Genomic DNA, 19,969 nt, shown 5'->3' on the forward strand with positions numbered 1-19,969 from the left:
AAAAGGAGAAAACAAGTCCATGTTCTATTATACAATGTTGATGGTGCAAGCAAAAAAGATGGATAAAGTGATTTCTTAACTGACTAGGATTTTATAACCCACGAAATCGAACTCTTCTCCTCTTAACTAAATCTCTCTTCTGCCATTGATTTGTCCACATCGATCGCGCATTACCTAGCTAGATATCCCCTTGAGAATTCATTAACATTAGTGATCAAGAGCTGCCTAGCTAGATAGGTAGCAGTTTTCTTTTACTTTTCTAGTCCAAATATATATTGGTCAATCTTGTCCGGTATGGTGGAATTTGGGTGATTCATGAAAACCCTTTTGAACCTAATCCATCAATTATAAGTTAACCTTTTTGTTTGCTACCACGCAGGTACCTTTGCATTTCACACACAATTACTGAAAGCTGCTTCATGCTTCTTAATTTCAGTTTAATTTTCTTAATTTCCTCTTTTTTTCATAAATTAATATATAAATCATGTTATTAGTAACTTGAAAGGAACCTAATCCAGATCATATAGCTGCTTTTCATGGTTCTTTCAGTTTGCTTTCTCACATAGTTTTAGCCTTAGTGGGATCATTAATGTACGTATACCTGGTTTTCACTTGGGACCTTGAGAATTTGCTACAATATTCCGCATCTTCTCCTCTTCTTCTTGCTATAATTAGCAGCCTTTCCAAGGCCCCATGTGTTCAATTTGTAAACAGCATTTAATTCTTAGGAGTTGTTATTTGAATGAGCATTTTTCAATGCCCATCATGATTAAACAATATGAATCATATAATCAATTAATTAAATTAGCACGACATTGATTGGTAACCAGTATAAAATAATAGTTTCAAAAAATTGATTGAATTATAGTCTAGCAAGTAATCATATAATCAACTAATTAAATTAGTTGAAATTAATCTCAAGTGGGTGTGTATGCATGCATTCATACACAAACATGGAATATCATGAGTAGATAAATTAATTGGTCATTTATGTTTATGAAACTAAGAAAAACATGCCTTGATATTACTTGAAAAGGAAGTTTTTATTATTGTTTTTCTGCCTAATATATGAAATGCTTAATTACAATGAAGAAATATTTTTTTTTTTGAAGTAATGTTGGATCCCAGTGAAAAATAGGTTACCTTACAGAAGTGGGATTGTTTGTAACATTAACATTCTCATTAATTAATGGGGCCCAAATAGAAAAAACAGATATATAGAGAGCTGTGCATGATTTAAAATCTTCCTTCTCTTCATGAAGCTGATGACAGACACAAACAAACCACATTTGTCTATTTTTCTCCTTTCATGAAAGGCACAAATTACCTTAGCCTAGCCTAGCAACCACACCAAATTAATTAAAAGTGCCCAATTAAGCAACATATCTTTCCCATTTCTCTTACTGTTCTTCGGCATCTCAAGCTAGCCCATCTTTTCCCAACCACACTGTTTGTGACATCCACAAGAACTTGAATCCACCACCAAAAAAAAAAAAAAAAACCCATTAATTTTGACCAAAATATTTACTACTGATTACCCCCCACAAAACCCTATTATTACACTTTTCGTGGCAGGCACCTTTCTCAAGCTTCCATGAAAGCTAATCTCTTTCCTGAAATTGCAAAATTCTCTCTTCTTCCATCGTATTTGATACAATTTGTCACATATGGGAATGCTGGCCTCAATAAAATTATGTATTCTACATGCTTGGAAGTTGGCTATATTCGAACATGTATAATTTCCTCCAAGCTAGTATTAATGTCAGCCAAAGATCATGCCTACTTATGGTCCCATCAAATTAGGGTTCTCTTAGAATTTGGAGGATGTCGTTTTTTTTACTTCTTCCTTCTTGCTCACATTTTCAGGCTTAGGTTTGGACATTGAATTAAGGGTGAATATTTTCGTATCTTTCTCAACCGCCCCTTCCCATTTCAGATTTGTGATGATATTTTGTTTTTCCATTTTAACAGCTAAGATATTCCAAATATCTTTTTTTTTTATTAACAGATGTAGATCGATACTGACGCGTTGAGAAGAATGAGGAAGGGGATGCTGCTGGTATTTTGAATCGCTAATTTCATTGAAAATTAAATCAACCAACGAATTAAATCCCTCTTAAATTGAATCTTAGCTAGGTCAAGAAACATTTCTCCGATATTGCTACTGTCAAATCACTTTCTCTAAAAATATTTTTATTATCAAAGAGAACCGCATATTTGTTGTTAAATCCCTACTTTTCTTATTTGAGTGTCTTATTTTTATATAATTAATATAGGTATTCAGACTAGCTTGTATATACATCGATTAATCCACGAGTCCTGAAGTTAACGATTATGTAAATCTCTAGTGACCATGTAAACCCTTTAATTTCAAGTTATTATCATTAGATCATCTACTAGAATGTCTCATCTTTAAAAACTATCTAAGTTGCTAATTTTTTTTTCCACCTGTTAATTAATTCATTTCATTAAGTATTGATGTGTCTGTTAACTCATGATATGAGTATTCATAAGAAAGAGAAAAGAAACTCTGATATGAGACAAAACATGGATAAATGTTTTTCACTTGTTTTTGAATCTATTGATGTATTTTTTATTTGACTGTTTAACCTTCAATTTATCTATTTAAATCACTATTTTTTCTTTTATATATCTATTTGAGTGTCTGCTCTAAACTCACTCTTTGAGGTTCTGACATGTCATCTTGGACATGCAACAAAATGTGGGCTCTAATGAAAAAAATGTGAAAATTAGAAAAATAGAAATTGAAAATAAAAATAAATAAAAAGCAAAAAAAAAAACAAATGAAAACAAAAAACTACAAATTGAAATTCAATTTATAGGCATCAAATTAATACTTGCATCTTGAAAATCAAATTAATCAAATTTAAATCACTATCATCCCTATGTAATGTCAAAATCCACTATTGCAACAACCACCACAAGACCATTGCTATTTCAAATGAATGGTCTCAGACAGTCCCCATTGTGGACTTTACGTTCATAAATTTGGTTGTTCCAAACCGAAAGGCAATAATTTGAATAGAGCCCAGAAGATAATCTTGGTAGATTTTCAAAGTTCATTCCAAAGTCGGTCTTCTAGATTCCATGTTCTTCATTAGTATGAGTCAAGGCATTAATTTACCGTGGAAATAAAATTCTTATAAATGGATCCTTAAAAACACTTCAATCACAAACAGAATGTTGCATGATATATGTATAAAATACTCCAAATTTGTTGAAAACAAAAAAACACGATCATCTAGATGAACCAACCATCATACGTACAACCCCACCGTGAGAATATCTGAGAACCCAGCTGCCGGCCGGTGATGTATCATCCTGATGTTGCTTAAATTTTTCAGTTGCCACACACCACTAGCACCGTAGATCATGCTATGATTAGAGGAATACAAGCTTTATGAAGTGGGGTCCCAACAGAAGATCATGATAAAAAACCAACACTAGGAAAATTGGTTTGATGTCAATTTCTCTCAGTCCCTACATGCCTACAAGCTAAAACTAACCCCATTTAATCCCTGCTAAAATACTACGTAAGAAAGTGACATCAAAGTTATGCAGTTGGTAGGTCTTTTAGGGTTGTCTCTTTCGATTTGTTTATTCACATTTGGTAACAAACTACACCATTGTTTCATTGTGCCTCAAGTAATCAAGACGCGTGCTTTGGCTCTAAATAGAAAATGACAGCGGAGCCACTACACTATCTCATAACTGATGTTCAAAATTAGTTATTCAAGTTGTGGAACTTTTGTTTTCATGTCCAAGAAGCTTAACTTAACACGGATTTGTCATCATTCATTTTGGGCGAACTGAATTTTCAATCCAATGGCGAAAACTAGAAAAGTTGAAGGACTAAAAGGAAATTACTCCTTTCAAAATACAATCTTCTTTTAAGTTTTAAATATGAAACTTGACCGGACAGTACAAGACTAGATCACAAGCTATCTATCCCATGGATGAGCTGGAATCGAGACCACAAGGAGAGCCCTACAAGCAACGGAACAGCTAGACCCTTGAGAGGTAATGACAGCAAATGAAAAAAAAAAAAAACAATGAGGAAGAAGTCGTAGAAAATCTTTTCACTACTTTTAATTACTGTGTTAATTCGCAGTCATACTGTTCTTCAACCATAATTCAATTCAAGATGGTGTTTTGTACAATGACAAGGGAAAACTGTGGCAGGCTATTAAAGCAAGGCACCATATTCGGGAATGTGCTTTGCTGATCCCCTTGGACTGAGTTAAAGTGGCCTAGTATTGCTTCCATGTTGAAGAATAAGTTAAGGAATCTGTTCATTGCTTATGGTGGTGGTGCTTTGATGATTAACAAGGTTGGTGATGATAGGTGCTGCTTCCTCCTTCGAGGTTTTGCCAGCATCTGGATGACAGAGGGTTAGGTGACTAACTACCCTTCCCTTTTCATGCAAACTGCCAAGTTTAGTGCTTAATAACATAGAAGAACACGTGTGAAAGTCATTCACCGTGCTGACGGGAGACTTCACCATATACGGGTATTTCCCAATTCACATGTCCCAATAGCATATGCCTACTTGGTAACATGAATCCCATTGAGTAATGATATCCTAAATCCATTATCTTCGAAGTCATCTTGAAATTTTAACTGTCCAAAGACCTCCATGCCATTCTAATTTTGAAATTTCACACTCTATGAGATTAAGGGGCTTAACACTAGTGTTTGATTTCAATGTGGGATTCTTAGGCTGGAAGAGCTGGATAGACTACAAACAGTAGCCCAAGAGAGATAGAAAGGCTAAGTTGAGAGGGGGCGAGACAAGAAGCCCGGAAAAGCCAGAGAGACTATAAGCAAGAGTTCAGGAGATAAGAAAGACTATGAGAAGATGATTGCCAGAGGCTTATAAAGAGCTTAACACCGGTGTTTGTTTTCAATTTGGTATTCTAACACGGAAAAGTAACGATAATTGAAGTTACTGCCATTGCAGTTTAAAAGTTTGGGACTTTCAAATTGTAGACATAAATAGTCCACATATTGTTAACGGAAAAAAATCAAAATGTAAAATAAGAAGAAGAGTTGAAACTAGACACATACCTTTTCTTTATTTTAAAAAAGAAATATAGGCTAGCAGCCTCACCATAAACTTTCCTTCATTTACTTGGGGGAATAAATGCTTCAACATAAACTGTATAGTTATGTAGCAATTTAAATTGTTCCAATAACATAATATAAAGAAATGTGTTCAAAACCAGACAACAATGCTTGTAAAGGAACTTCATTACAGATAAATGGTGACATAACAATTTCAAAGAGCAGATGACTAAATCCAACCAGTCAAGCCTAATCTGTCAGCAACATTATACATCACTAGTTTATACCATACAGGGCCGAAGAGTTGCTCTCCTCCAATGGCAAATGTCAAGGCCCATGAACAAAGAACAGTTGTGAATACAGTGAACCCAACTGCTGATCTAACAACATCTACAAAGTGCGAAAGAAAATCTTCAATATAGCCACTAATGTGCAAGAAAGATTACAGAACCACATCGATATTAAGAACACACACACACAAAAAAACCCTTTGAGATTCAAAATGCAAGCATGCTGTAATACATAAAAAAAAAAAACCAGTTTCCAGAAGCACATGATATATAATCAACCAAGCACCGAACCAGTTAAGCAAGAACCACCTATTGCACTCAAACCTACACTTAATTGTTCAATATTTATCCAAGTATAAATTTGCTTCTGAAACAAACAACAATAAACCATAAGACGCTCATTCATATCCACATCGAATAAACGGAAACAGCTGCAGTGAACAACATAATCAACAACCAAAACAGAACTCCACAGAAAGAACTTTAGATCATGCTTCACTGGCAAGTTCACAAAAGCACATACCACATTGATGCCAATGCTCCTTCTGTCCTTCACAGATGAGTTTGATGGCATTCTTACTGCCAAATATTTCAGTCAACACAACAGGCTCCTAACCTCAACCAGCTCAAACAAAATAACACAAATCTTTTTTCCAATAAAAACTAGATACCTTGCTCGTCCTAAACAAAATACCAGTTACTGGCACGGCAGAAAATCTTTACACTTAGCCAGCTTTACCTAAGGACACAGCAACTATTCGTTAAATTTAACAGCAAAACCGAAACCTACGAAAAAACCAGGGTGATTGAACAAATTCAACCTACACAACCTTGTCTTCGTGTGTCCGACAACAATTACACGCCTAGCCTATCACTCATTAGAATCAAACGGCCCCAACCTCAATCAGCTGCTCTACACTGTACTCCTTAAAAATCAAAGCAGATTCTACTAAACACCACTAAATTTGAGGGAGTTGCATTTCGCAATCTATTCACGAATCAACATTCTACAAAATCAGGTGAAATTCAACGAGTTTCAAGCCAGCTGCATTAATATCAATACATATTCCACAAAAAAAGTAGCAATCTCTCTATTTTCTAAAACTAATTCAACAAGAAAAAATTTCGCCAATCAGTCCGTCCGAGCGTTCAGATAAGATGACCTCACGCGCGTGGCCGAAACTATTAAAGTCATTTCTAGTCCAGTAAAAAAGGATCTAACAATGAATGTTGTGGAAATTAGCAAATTTTTTACTTACATGGGCGAATGCGAGGGAAGGAGCGAGAATTGAAGAGAACAGGCCAGAAGTAGAAGCAATTGACAGCCCAAAGCCAAGGCAAGAGTGCGAATCCGAATTTGTAAAATCTGCGAGCGTAGGTTAATGATTCGTCTTCTGTTAGACCTAGTGGACCATCGATTGTTGGCCACACTGGAGTGGATGATAGTATTGAGTTGGTGTTGTTAGGGATAGGGTTTGGATTCGCGGTGTCCGTGGTGGTGTTCGGTTGTGAAGCTTCCATTGAAAATCAGAAGCAGAAACGACGGTCGTGAAGGCTTAAACGACAGTGCGGTTTTTCGCGCTCTGCCAGTTGATATGTAACGAGAATAAAAAGGACTAGATATTAGATAGGCGATAGAAAATGCGACGTCGTAATAGAAAGGACTGGATATTAGACAGCCGAGAGAAAATACGATGTCGTATCAAACGCATTTTCATGTATTATAATTATAATTATAATATACAATATACCATAAGAAATTAATTAATAAGTAGCTAATATTGTAAAACATAATTGAATTTTTATACAAACAATGTAATATGTGATAAAATATAGATATTATATAAGCATTTTGTCTGATAAAGAGTAATTATATTGGAGTTAAATGAAAAAAAGGTTTTAATTTTAATTAAGAAACAAAAATCATTTTTTTCATGAGGATAAAAAAACACAAACGAGTTTTAAAAATAAAATACTAATTTAAAAAGAAGATTTATTTAATAAGTGACTACATGATTAAAAGTACATCACATAGAACCTGATTGCAAAAAGTTTTAATTTTAAGGAATACATATATTTTAAAAATAATGCAAGGACCAATAAATTATAAAATGAATTTTTATAATTTATAATCTTGGACCAAGCTTGTAAGACAGTAAGAGGATAGTTAATGCAATGTGAAGCATTCAAGGGATCAAGCTTTTCAGCTTCGTTTGAAATTAAAGTTTAAAGTTTGTTTGTTTGGAAACATGATGAAAATTATATTTTTAAAAGTTTTGAATTTTTTTAAATAAATATTTTTTTATATATTTGAGTTCGTTTTGATATGTTGATGTTAAAAATAATTTTAAAAAAATAAAATTTTTTTATTTTAATACATTTCTAAGCGAAAAGTACTTTAAATCGTCACTATTATCACATCCTAAACATGCCCTTAATCGCGCATTTCAAAATTCTTGCATTTATTTTAAAAAAACCCTTTAAATTAACATATTTTTTAATTATTTTAATGTATTAATATTAAAAATAAAAAAAATATTTTAATATATATTTTTAAAAAATATTTTGTTTTAAAAAGCTTTGACCACGTTTCAAAACACATTTTCAAGATATGGACATTGATGAATAATGAACAAGTGAATTTCCATATTTCGATCAAATTTATTGCAGCCATGAAAATGAAAGTTGCCATCCGTAATCATGATCATGATTTCACGTCAACATTAATATTGTGGGGCGACTTTGAGGGTTAATTTACAAACAAGTTCTTGCTAATTCACTAAAATGGAGCATATATTCTCGCATGAATGAGCTACACATGCTAAATTTTCGTGAGCCCGATCTTGGCCAAAGGTATACATTTAATCAAGGTACATTTTTCACTTCATACATTTCTTAGTTTAGTTGGAGTGAAGGAGAATGTGAAAGAGATACTCACAATTTCAATCCTTTTATTTATAAAAATTTATAGTTTAACTCCTTTACTTTTTATTTTTTTTCCATACTTTTTGAACAATAATTAATCAAGTACAGCTATTGTCCCTAAATTACCCTTTCATGTAATATTATCATTATCATATCATTAATTAAGCAAGATATTTTTAAAGTAAAAACATTGATTGATTGATTTTTAAAATTACTAGAATTAAAGTCGGAAAAACTAGTTGAGGGATTATAATTTTTTTTTTTGTTTTTACCTTGATTTTTTTTCTTTTAAAAATATAATAAAAAATAGTAATAACTCAGTGTTTATGGACTTAGTCAAATATCGAGCCTAAATATATATGGGTTGGCGAGATGTCAAACCCATTATTTTTGGGCTCAGTCAAGCGCTGAGCTCAGACATTTATGGGTTTGACGAGTTTTCAAATCTACTGTATTTAGGCTTAGTTAGGCGTCAGAGCCCATGTTTTTTTTATTCCGAAGAATTTTAGGCTCTATAATTACTCTAATAAGTCAAAAATATTTTACTATATGTGACGAGTAAGAGATATTTAATTTACAATATAACCTTTTCTCTTTGAAAGAAAAAAAAATCCCATGGGTGATAAAAGAGATGAAGTTTTCTCTTAAATGAGGGGCTGAATCTCTATTTTCTATAACATATTTATTTTTAAAATCATTCTCTAAAATATAATAGTTTTTTCTCTAAAACAAATTGACTCTCTTGTATATAATAGGCATCACAAAAACTCTATAAGGTTAGTTTGAAGGTAATTGGATCAAGTGGATAAAGGGTAGCTTGACTTGATCATAATCATGTCCTCTCAATCAGGTTAGATTTTCTACTTCAAACATTTGTAGATATTTTAGTTTACTTCAAGTGAGATGGAGAAGAAAGCTGGTTGTAAAAGTTAGTATAGTAATATATATATATATATATATATATATATATATATATATATATATATATATATATTAATGTTAATATTCGAATCAGTTTTATGTACTGTAATTAATTTTTATCTTACTGAACTTCACCATCTGTGTACTGTACATCCTTTTTCTGTCTTTATTTTCCTTTGTTCGTTCCTTCAGCTTTATTATTCATAGAAAACCCGTCACATGCAAACAGTAACCATCTGCTTACTTTATTGTGTCTTTTTAAGTATTTTCTGTAGTAATTAGTTCTTCTCCTCCATCACATCGTCAACCTGTCACTCTTTCGTTGTCATTCACATTCACAGTCATGTCCTCTCTCCCCCCATCACATTGCTTGCAAATATTAGTGGGTACTTAATTGTATTTATGGTCAGTTTATACATGTAATTGTATTTATGGTCAGTTTATACATGTAAAGAAACATAACAATTAGTATACAAATGAAAGAAAGGGAGAACAGAGTAGCGAGCAACGGTGGCTCCAACCTGCCCACCGAACCCCTCGGAGGGACATGGCAATGGTCATATCATAAAAGAAAACCATAGTCAACAAAGGAAAATCTAAGAAAAAAGAGAACTGAAAAAGAAATAATGATTGATTGTCGCAGTTAAATACAACATGACTGACCCGAGAGTTGGCTCGGTGAAGATTCAAATCATGAGTTAGATGAGTTCATATGGATCAAGTCATGTTTTGATTTAAAGAAAAAACTTGAAATCATGTCTTTCTAGTAAAAAAAAACCTAATGTTTTTAACTGATTTGATCTGGGTTAAGCCACAAATCAATGGGTTATAATCCGTTGGTATTATAACTAGAAAAAATAGTACTTACAGAAGAATGAGCTGTTTTTTCTTGGATCCTTTCTTAGCCTTGCCTTCTTGTTTCTTGATTCTCTGGGCTGTCTAGCTGTTCGGTGCAATAATTTAAAGAGAAATTCACATTGGTTAGGACACGTTCACATTGACATTTGCCTGAACATTAAATCTAGTTTGTTGAGTCATGGCCCCAAATGGTGCGCCGAATTCCCACAACCATTGGATTTGTGGGTTCCAGAATCCAATGGTGGTGGAGTTTGGAGAAATTTTAGCACTGCTCTTAATATCGACCGTTGATATAGCAAAAGAAAGTCAAAAAGATTGGTTGCAAGTTGGACCGCATACTACCAGAATTTCAGGGATTTGAAGATGGTACAGATACATTGAAGGAAAAAGGCTTTTGAGGGGAAAGGTCTTAGTTGAGACATGCACTGACAAGACGAGCCACTCTTGTCAAGCAATGTTCTGGCGATGGGGTGAAAATATTGCCAAAAGTCCAGAAAGAAATTTGGAAGTATATCCTATAAGATGCTAGTTTCTGAGTAAATCTTAGATTACTTTCATTGATTCCCTCTTGCTTTCACCCATTTCACCGCAACAAATCATCACTTTGGTGGGCCTCTAAAGTGCTTGCAAAGCACTCGGAGGAGGGATCGAAGGGACAAAGCAATAGAATTTACCACTCGAAAACGCCATCTCCCATCTGTTGGCTAGATGAGAAATGGGAATGCGGTGTAGCAGTCATATTGAGCTGTTCCAATCCTTCGTCTAGCATGAAAAGGGGCTAAAGTAATGCAATGCTCCAAAATCTATCAAAAGAAGGAAAAAGGTAACACCTTTGTAAAAGACTAAAAAAGTCATTGCTTGAACGCACTCCGACTTAGGTTACACCAGGCAGACCAAAGCCCCCCTAGTGATGCCTTCACATGCCCACCTTGGCAGTGGCTCCCTCCCTTGCCTCATGATTTTAACACTATAGACCTGTGAACGAGAAAGGGAGAGGAATCTGTGTGTGTGTGAAGATGGGAAATAAAGGTGTTGGGCAATGAACACATATCAGTACTGTTAGGGCCATTCCCACCCCCTTTTGGACAGTGCTGAATTATGTCTACTGGATCCTACCATGGGTGGCCTAACAGTACCCTTGTAAATCATCTTTTCTGCTGATGCTCTTGACCGCTGGCAGATTTCAGCGGGGAATGTCTGACTATTAAACACTCTTTTGCTTAATCTTTATTGAATCATGTACACGCACGCTTGACAAGGAGAAAAGCACAGCGTATACCATAATACTGCTCTACTAATAGGACAAATATCACAGGATATTAATACATATATCCAGATGTGTGTACTAATTAACACTACGAACATATAACAAATATTTTTGTAACTAGTTAAAGACTAGCAAAATTCCTACTTAGCAAACATTGGGGCCAAAACCTACATACTCATTAGCTCCATCGACGGAGATTTGAATCCCTTCTTGTTGAATGTTTCCGAGGATGGAAAGTCCTGAAGGGGAAGGAGCAAATGCAAAACAAAAGGTCCCTGCATCGTCCACTGGGATTAAAAAGTTATTTGCTGGAAGGGTTAGAATTGGCCCACCTGAGAAGTAAAATGAGACGGTTGGTACCCGGACCGACAAAAACCCGAATAAGTTATAACAAGTATCAAATATGGATACTCCAGAAGCCCGGGGAAGGTTTCCGGTTTGGTCTATGAAAGCATCACGAAATGCCTCGTAAGCCACCGTAGGAAACCGAGTCACAGCCGTCCCGGTGTCCATAACAACACCTCCATTTCCCAGCTCCGTTAATTCGAATATGTCTTCTGATATTGGCACCTTCATGTCTCCAACTCCAAGACCTGAAAGCCCGATATAGTAATAGCTCGGTGAATGTGGGTTTCGGATCAAAGGAATCCAGGCAGCTCCCACGGGCATTGCTTCAGACCCGAATTCCAAAAATCCATTTGAATTAGTCACCCTACTCACCAAACAATAACTAAATGCATTCCCCCTTTCCCTACTCAATTGACCCACAAATGACATGGATCCTCCTCCAAGACCCAATAACCCGGCAGCACCAACAAACATGCCCTGGTTCATATGCCCGCATCCGATAGCCACATTTTGAACCACGGTTCTTCCCAGTGTAAGTGTTTCGAGGGCAAGAGTCCCTTTTGTGGACGATCCATCACCATATGACACCTCGTAGCGACATCGGCCCGAATTACAACCCGCATTCTCAACCTGGTCACAAACCGCAGAGCTACAAGACACCCCCATAAAAGAAGCTGAGTCTGCCGGGTCAAACAGCGGGTCGGTTTGATGATAACATTGGGTGCAAGGTTTACACTGAACCCATACAATATCACTACCTGAATCAATGACCATGTATTGACTTCTTGGTGGACTTCCAACTCCTATTCTAACAAAATATTCTCCACTACCTTGGTCCATGCCTGACACCACCTCCGACCCAAAATCCTCCACCCGATAGCTGACGGTACTGCCACTGGAAACGCGGCGGATAAGGCTAACCACCCTCTTCACGTCTCTTTGCATGCGTGCATGAAAAACGTGGCTATGATTGTGAAACTTGTTGTTGAAGGATACCTTGTCTCTGTGGAAAAGTTTCAGTTTCTGCTTTCCCTCACTTCCACTATCATTTGGAATATTCATGGATAGTTCTTGATATTGGGATGGTTTTAGAGGCCTACTCTTTGTTTCTGTTATTGCCTGTTTCACATTCAATAATTGAAAATCAGGGTACGAACCGGTTTTGGTTTTGGTTTTGGCTTTGGTGATGGTGTTATGATGAGTGGTGGCGGTCGATGTGGTGGTGGTGGTGGTACATGTTACAAGATGAAGTAGCATCGCCACCACCAAGAGAAGTAGTGCTCGAGAGGCTGACATGTTTTTCATGTTTGGTGTATTGTGGACCTTGGGGTCAGAGGCTAATAGCTAGCAAGCACTTCTTGCTTTGGGGAACGAGAGGGAGGGGAGGGATTTATTTGGTTGGGGTCATGGAAATGTGTAGAGAGAGAAAGTATGTGTGTGGGGTTTGAAATAATTGAAGTGTTGGGTTACTGTATGTTCTTTTGGAGTAATGTTTTTTAGATTGATTTCGTGAGGGTAGTTTTGTTTTGTTTTGAGAAGGAATTAGTGAGAGTCTGTGGTTGTGTTAATTTTTTTGTTTAAAAATTTTAATTTAAAAAAACTTATAAACTATAGATTTTTTATTAAAATTTCAAGAAAAAATTTTTGGTGCAAAACTGTGATATTAATTTCTTAAATATTTTAAAATTTATAATTATGGTAAAATAAAAACTGCATTACATAATAGAAATAAACATAGCCTTAATGGCCTTGAATATCTTTTCTAGTTTTAGGAAAAGGTGATATATGATGTATGATGACCATAGAGTGCATCTCAACCAGCTGGCTAGGGCAACAGTTTTGTATAGAAATTAAAGTAAATTTTCTTGATTAATTATCTTTTAGAACCTTTTCCCTTCACCCCATCACCCCATGATCATCCTTCTTACAAAATTTCACTACCATACTCGTGGCAAAGGTAACTCACGTGTGTATGATTGCAAAGTTTAATTCATTTATATGTGATAAACTAATCCTTTGTTTGTATGCGGTAAAAAGGCTTATTTAATTAGTTTTATATGCATATTTTTTACTCTTATTTATAAACTTATTTTTAACGGAACTAAAAAAACCCGTATAACCCTTCTCTCTTGGGCAAACCCAAGAAAATGAGCATGTCCTGAGTAAAGGCTTGACAAAGTACCAAACCCCGAGCACGCTAGGTCTAGCGCTAGCCAGGCATGCTAGGTTTAGCACTAGCCAGACCCAAATATTATTGGGTTTGGAAGTGTTTTAAACTCTTAGCATGCTTTATAAGAATGTGTATATCTCTTGAAATGTCCAAGGAAATGATCATCTTTCCTTGACATGTCTAAGATAATAAGGTAATGTGGGTTTGACAAGTATGTCAAACTCAAGACACTTGAACTTGGCATTCCGCTAAGTCCAAGGCACTTGACTTGGTAGTTAACCAAGTCCACAATAATATGGGTCTGACAAACATGTCAAACCCAAGATATTTGAACTTAACATTTAGTCAAATTCAAGGTAATGCGGGTCTGATAAACATACTAGACCCAATGCACTTGGATTTTGCAGTTAGCCAAGTTTAAGACAACGTGAGTCTGAGAAAACTATTAGATCCAAGTTACTTAGACTTGGCAGTTAGCCAAGTCCAAAATAATTCGTATCTAGCAAATATGTCAGACCCAAGATACATAGACTTGACAGTTAGCCAAGTCCAAAATAATTCATATCTAGTAAATATGTCAGACTCAAGATACTTGGATTTGATGATCATCCTTCTCTTGACACACCTAAAAGAATGACCATCATCCCTTGAGCATGCCTAAGGAAATGAGGTAATGTGAGTCTAACAAACATGTCAGACTCAAAGCACTTAAATTTAGTAGTCATCTAAGTCTAAGATAACATGGTTTTGACAATCATGTCAAACCCAATGAACTTGGACTTAATAGAGTTAAGTCCAATGTAACACGTGTTTGACAAACATGTCAGATTCAATGAATTTGGACTTGGCAGTAAGCGAAGTCCAAGGTAACGTGTTTGACAAACATGTCAGACTTAAGATACTTAGACTTGGCAATTAGTCAAGTTCAAGGTAATGACCATTCTCCCTGGCACGTCGAAGGGAATGATCATCCTCTCTTGGGTTTAACTTCGGGGAAGAACTCTGCCTCAACGGGCTTAACTACTTTTGACGTCTTGTACCCTAATTTTCCTATACTTTTTAGGTGTATAAAAGTCCTCTAATGACCCACCATATTCCCATCAAGCATTAATATAGATGTAAAAGATATTTATCCCTCATTAAATGCTATTAGGATAAGATTACACTCTAAACCTTCTTCTTCGTAAAAAGACAAGACTCATAGGCTATAAATACATCATAATTAAGACCTTCAGAATAATGATTCACGATCTTTATTTTCTACTGCATATATATTTTCAAAGCATTTCTCTGTAGAATATTTTTGTATTTTCTCTCTCTAAAAAGATATTTATTTAAGTATTGGAGAGTTCCCACCTCTACCAAAATGGATCTTTTGCAAGTGTTACTACAAGCCACCTTAACATATCAAGCACCAAGTATAAACTATCAACAACCTTGACTAGAGAGAATGAATGAGATTGTTATGATCAATTAATTAACTGATTATTCAACTCGGGAGCTCTATTTCTACGGCAGTTGGATTTTTGGGACTTTACTTTATCACTTATAGACCAAACTCAGGACAGCTGTGGCCATCTTTATGTGATCTTCACTCTGGATGTTATTATTTAGTAATGGAACTTGTGGTGGCAGTAGTGGAGCTTGCATAATTTCATCCCGATCAGAGATTGCAGGAAACCTATAAGGGTTAACATAAGTGGTAGAGTAATTCTCCCAAGTCATCAGACGTGGGGATTTTTTTCTGAAAAAAACAAGAATTTTTGTATCGAGCAAAGCACTGGCGTGATTTGGCGCACCAAATTACATTTGTACAACATAGAATGGATTAACTACTAAAATTCAAAGACTTTTCGCTAAATCATGATGCTTAATCAATTAAAAGCTTTGTTATTATTCTTCTTGATTGATCAGAAAAACAAGGTCGACTAATCATGTTTCCAAGGAAAAGCAGGTTGTCCAGCAATACTCTACGATAGCACCACATATTAGTATGATCTTTCCTACAGAGGAACTAGGTAAAAAAAAACAATTCTTTTAGCCCATCATGCATTTAAATCTTCAACATATCAAAATGTAAAAGATTTTTACTTAGTAGAGGAAAGTTATTATATGCACAAAGATCTTGTTGACTCCCTTCTTTTTTGTGAATGAGCTGTCTAATTATCCCAGCTTTGAAAACGTTATTCTCTTTTTTGTGCTTTTCCTTGTCAGTTAACCTAAAAAGTATGGGAATTCCATGCCTCTATGGTCATTGTATCAGGTTCAGTTCATACATGACAAAGCCAGCAGCAGGCATTCTTCTGTGTTCTTGTTATTTGCTTCACGAGTTTGAGTGGAGGCTTAGAAGTGGGGGGAGAAATGTATTATAATCACCATCTATAAAGAGTGACCAAATTTTATAGTATGAGCCTTTTTGGAATGGAAAAAAGAAAAGAAACCCAAGAAAGGAAGTATAACAAATATATATATATATATATATATATATATATATATATATATATATATATATATATATATATAGGTGATTAAACTAACAAAAGGATGATTAAACACTATAATTAGTGATGTTTCAACCCAGGTTAGCAAAAGGTAATCTCTTTTGCCTTTATTTCTTTTCATATAAATCCAAATCAACCAACCATCTCTTTAAGAATAGCATTCGTAGGCATAGCCTTTTCACAAAGTGAATACCACCTTGTTTATTCAAATTCAGGATGCTACAATCAGCATGTGTGCAAACATGCCTTTGGTTTGTAACTAATGACGATTTTTTTTGTTGGAGATTACATCTTCCCATGGCTTTAAGTTCATAATCCAAGAGCCTTTATCAGGTGAAAAGCTAGCGGTACGGGGGTGTTTGAGAATATGATAATAATTATTTTTTAAAGTGTTTTTCAATCAGAAATATATTAAAATAATATTTTTTTATTTTTTAAAAATTATTTTTAAAACAAAAAAATAATTTAATAAAAACATTTTTAAATCACAAAAAAATCTAGTCTATCAAGACCATTTTACAACTATTATTGAAGGAAAAGCAAGAGGTTAGGAACTCAAATCAGTTTTGATGTGTGAATGCTTAAGGTGTTACCTGATCTTACTTTATTTTTTAATATGATAAAAGAATATTATCGATTTTGCTTACATGTAAAATCCCTTCCTTTAATGATTTTAAAAATTAAATGCACCCAATGAGAGAGGCCGTCTTATATATAACTAGGGGTGCCAATTAACAACCCTCAATTGGGAAAATTATTAAAAATATATTGTCTTAGAATTACTAAAAATTAAGATTTTTGAAGATTATATATCAAAATGCCCTGTTGAAAGTATAATAAATTTAATGAGGGTGTTTTTTTACATAATAAAAAATAAAAAGAAGAAGAAGAAATGGAAAAGGGGTCGAGAAAGGAGGTAGTATGTCATATTATAATTTAAATATTATCAATAGATTCATCGACGAACATATTTTATAGATAATTTTATTTGTAATAATAAAACGTCAACATTGTTTTCTTATTTATTGATTTCTAACTGTAAATTATTCGGTAATATTTCATTGATGAATACAAAAAACAATAGCAAAGTAATATTTTGTTGGTAAATGTCACTGTAATCTTTTGATAGTATTGTTTTTATCTATATTTTTGTTTGTTTTTAATAATTGTTTTAGTAATTATTAAATTTTTTGGGGTAAGTTTATTAGTTTTGTCTAGAAAATTAATTAAGTACTACTAAATGAACATTAAAATGGCTTTTTTCTTTCTCCCTATTTCAAGCATATTGTCTTTTATAGGAAACACAAATTAATCCATCACTTTTCTTTAAAAAGCTAGTATTAAATAACACAAACGAATGTGTTTTTCTCCTCTAAGAACTTAAAATTATATATTATTTTGCCAAAATTTATTCATGTCTTATTTTAAATATATATCACGCTGTACACTTTAAGTTCTTGAAAAATTCATACACTAAATAGTAAAGGTCTTCTCTTCTTTTTAATTCTCCATTTCTTTTTGTTCTTTCAAGTATTTTATTTCAAATTAAAATTTTAAAATCTCCACGTGCAAGAAATAAGGCAAACCTTGACTATTAATTCAACTCTAAAGAGATTACTTTTATAAAACATAATTTACTTTAATTATATCATATATTAATATAATTAAACATAAGCAAAAGTATATGTAGTGATCATGACACCTAGGATGCTGATATGTTCAATTTTTTGGATTGAGGTGAATAATGTGCTATCATACACACACACTGTCTTGGGTTTTAGTGATCTTCCATGTATAGATTGCTGTACTCGTGTACAATGAACAGAAACAAAATATAATTTGAGTTATATATAAATATTGTTTTTAAGAATATTTTTTTAATATAAAATTATATTTCAAGATTTAATAAGTTTCTTCTTTAAAATAAGGATTACAAAAACAGCTAGACCATGATAGAAAAAAAATACCAGCAAGCCTTGCAAATACAGAAACATAATTTTATTTTTTAGCAACTGCTTTACAACATTATGTTTTAATCAAATATGTTGATTTTTACCATTAAAAGATTTATTCTTAGTAATTAGTATTGTCACTTGGCAATCACAATACATGAATATAAAAGATGTTGATTTTATTCCCAATGAAATTTCAGTTAAAAAAAATTCTCAAACCAATTAGCTTTATTTTTTTTTAATTGAAAGCTATAAATTCTAATTTCATGGTAGATTGATTGATTAGTAGGGGATGTATATGGGTTGCTAGGTGTGTTTATTTAATTTTTGTTTATGATTTCTTGATTTCTAAGAGAGTTGTGGGCATAGTTTTTAAACCCGGCCCGGTCCAAGGCCCGGGTCCCGGGTTTTGACAGGGTCACTAGGTCGCTCGAGTCAAATTTTTTTTCAAATCAAAACGATGTCATTTTAAAAAAAAGTCAATGGATCGCAATTGAGTTTTTGACCAGGTCACCGGGTCAACCCACTGAGTTTTTTCTTCCTCTATTTTTTCCTCAACCCAGCCCAATTCCAACCTTGGGCCGGGTTTCAAAACTATGATTGTGGAGATGAACATTGTTTGTTTTAATTGTTTTTGAAGACATGATTATTTTTATAAAGAGTCATCTTGCAATCACGGGATATTCTGCTGAATCTAGTTTGTTGTTGATACTACAAAATCATAAATATATATGGATCTAATAATTTTTATACAAACATATTAATTGAATCTATTTGACATTAAATAAAGAAAATTAGTATATAAAATATATAAAAACAATATACTATATTCATTAATATCATTAGAGTTGGTATAATACGAGAACATATAATAGTGTTAAGATAAAAAAATCATAAAAGATAAATTTAAGATATCAAACACTCTCTAAATCATATATAAAATATATTTTTGAAAAAAATTCCCAATTGACTTGATTGCAAAATGCATTCAAATATTTGTTGAAAAAAACCCTGCTATAATTTGAACATCAAACAAAGTAATATGATTTTACTAATATATATTAACTCGAACCAATCATTTTACGTAGAAATTACACCTGCATGCATAATCACGGTTTTACAACTAATTCATAGTCTATTTAAACATTATGTTTGTGTTAATTACATGGGTTTAATTTATATAGACACACACACACACATTACTATGAATTATTATTATTATAAATTGGTTTATAATTGGTATCTTGACATTTTAGCTCCATCATATATTATAAACAAGGATCCCTAAATGATCATGCTCAAAAACATTCTGGCAAAACCATTGACGCACCCCATGATGATGATCCAATGTCGTGAATTCTAAATGCTCTGTCACTGCAAGAAAATCTCCTTGTCGAAACTGATATTGGCACTTGACATTAAATGCCCAACACATTGTTATGACTTGAATGAACTCTCAGACCATGTTTGGGCAAAAGTGTTGTGGACCCAGACCAAACATTATCATTATGTCCCACTGGTTTCATTTTATGCTCCTGTGGGGATGGTTCGTGAATTTTTAAAGTATTATTTTAGATTATTTTGATTTGTTAATATTAAAAATAAAATTTAAAAATAAAAAGTTATTTAGATATATTTTAAAGTAAAAGATA

The 19,969-nt window shown here is 33.7% G+C and overlaps 2 protein-coding genes across 2 annotated transcripts; both read right to left on the minus strand.

The window, feature by feature from the left end:
• Window positions 1-5,187: 5,187 nt before the first annotated feature.
• LOC133694191 (probable gamma-secretase subunit PEN-2) lies at window positions 5,188-6,986 on the minus strand. The gene is made up of 2 exons (XM_062115653.1): window positions 6,635-6,986; window positions 5,188-5,475 (listed from the first exon to the last, which is right to left on the minus strand). The coding sequence occupies exons 1-2, from the start codon at window positions 6,894-6,896 to the stop codon at window positions 5,315-5,317; spliced, it is 423 nt and encodes a 140-aa protein (XP_061971637.1). The 5' UTR covers window positions 6,897-6,986; the 3' UTR covers window positions 5,188-5,314.
• Window positions 6,987-11,277: 4,291 nt separating this feature from the next.
• LOC133694189 (protein ASPARTIC PROTEASE IN GUARD CELL 2-like) lies at window positions 11,278-13,111 on the minus strand. Its single transcript, XM_062115650.1, has one exon. The coding sequence runs from the start codon at window positions 12,997-12,999 to the stop codon at window positions 11,491-11,493; it is 1,509 nt and encodes a 502-aa protein (XP_061971634.1). The 5' UTR covers window positions 13,000-13,111; the 3' UTR covers window positions 11,278-11,490.
• Between the last annotated feature and the right edge of the window lie 6,858 nt (window positions 13,112-19,969).

The sequence above is a fragment of the Populus nigra genome, chromosome 5, assembly GCF_951802175.1.
Source record: "Populus nigra chromosome 5, ddPopNigr1.1, whole genome shotgun sequence".
Classification (NCBI taxonomy): domain Eukaryota; kingdom Viridiplantae; phylum Streptophyta; class Magnoliopsida; order Malpighiales; family Salicaceae; genus Populus; species Populus nigra.

Bases quoted from the DNA above. Each gene is read 5' to 3' on its own strand.
- LOC133694191 (XM_062115653.1), bottom strand. From the start codon at position 6,896: ATGGAAGCTTCACAACCGAACACCACCACGGACACCGCGAATCCAAAC. The intron at 5,476-6,634 runs GTAAGTAAAAAA...CGCACTTTGTAG, and splicing joins CTTCCCTCGCATTCGCCCAT to ATGTTGTTAGATCAGCAGTT.
- LOC133694189 (XM_062115650.1), bottom strand. From the start codon at position 12,999: ATGAAAAACATGTCAGCCTCTCGAGCACTACTTCTCTTGGTGGTGGCG.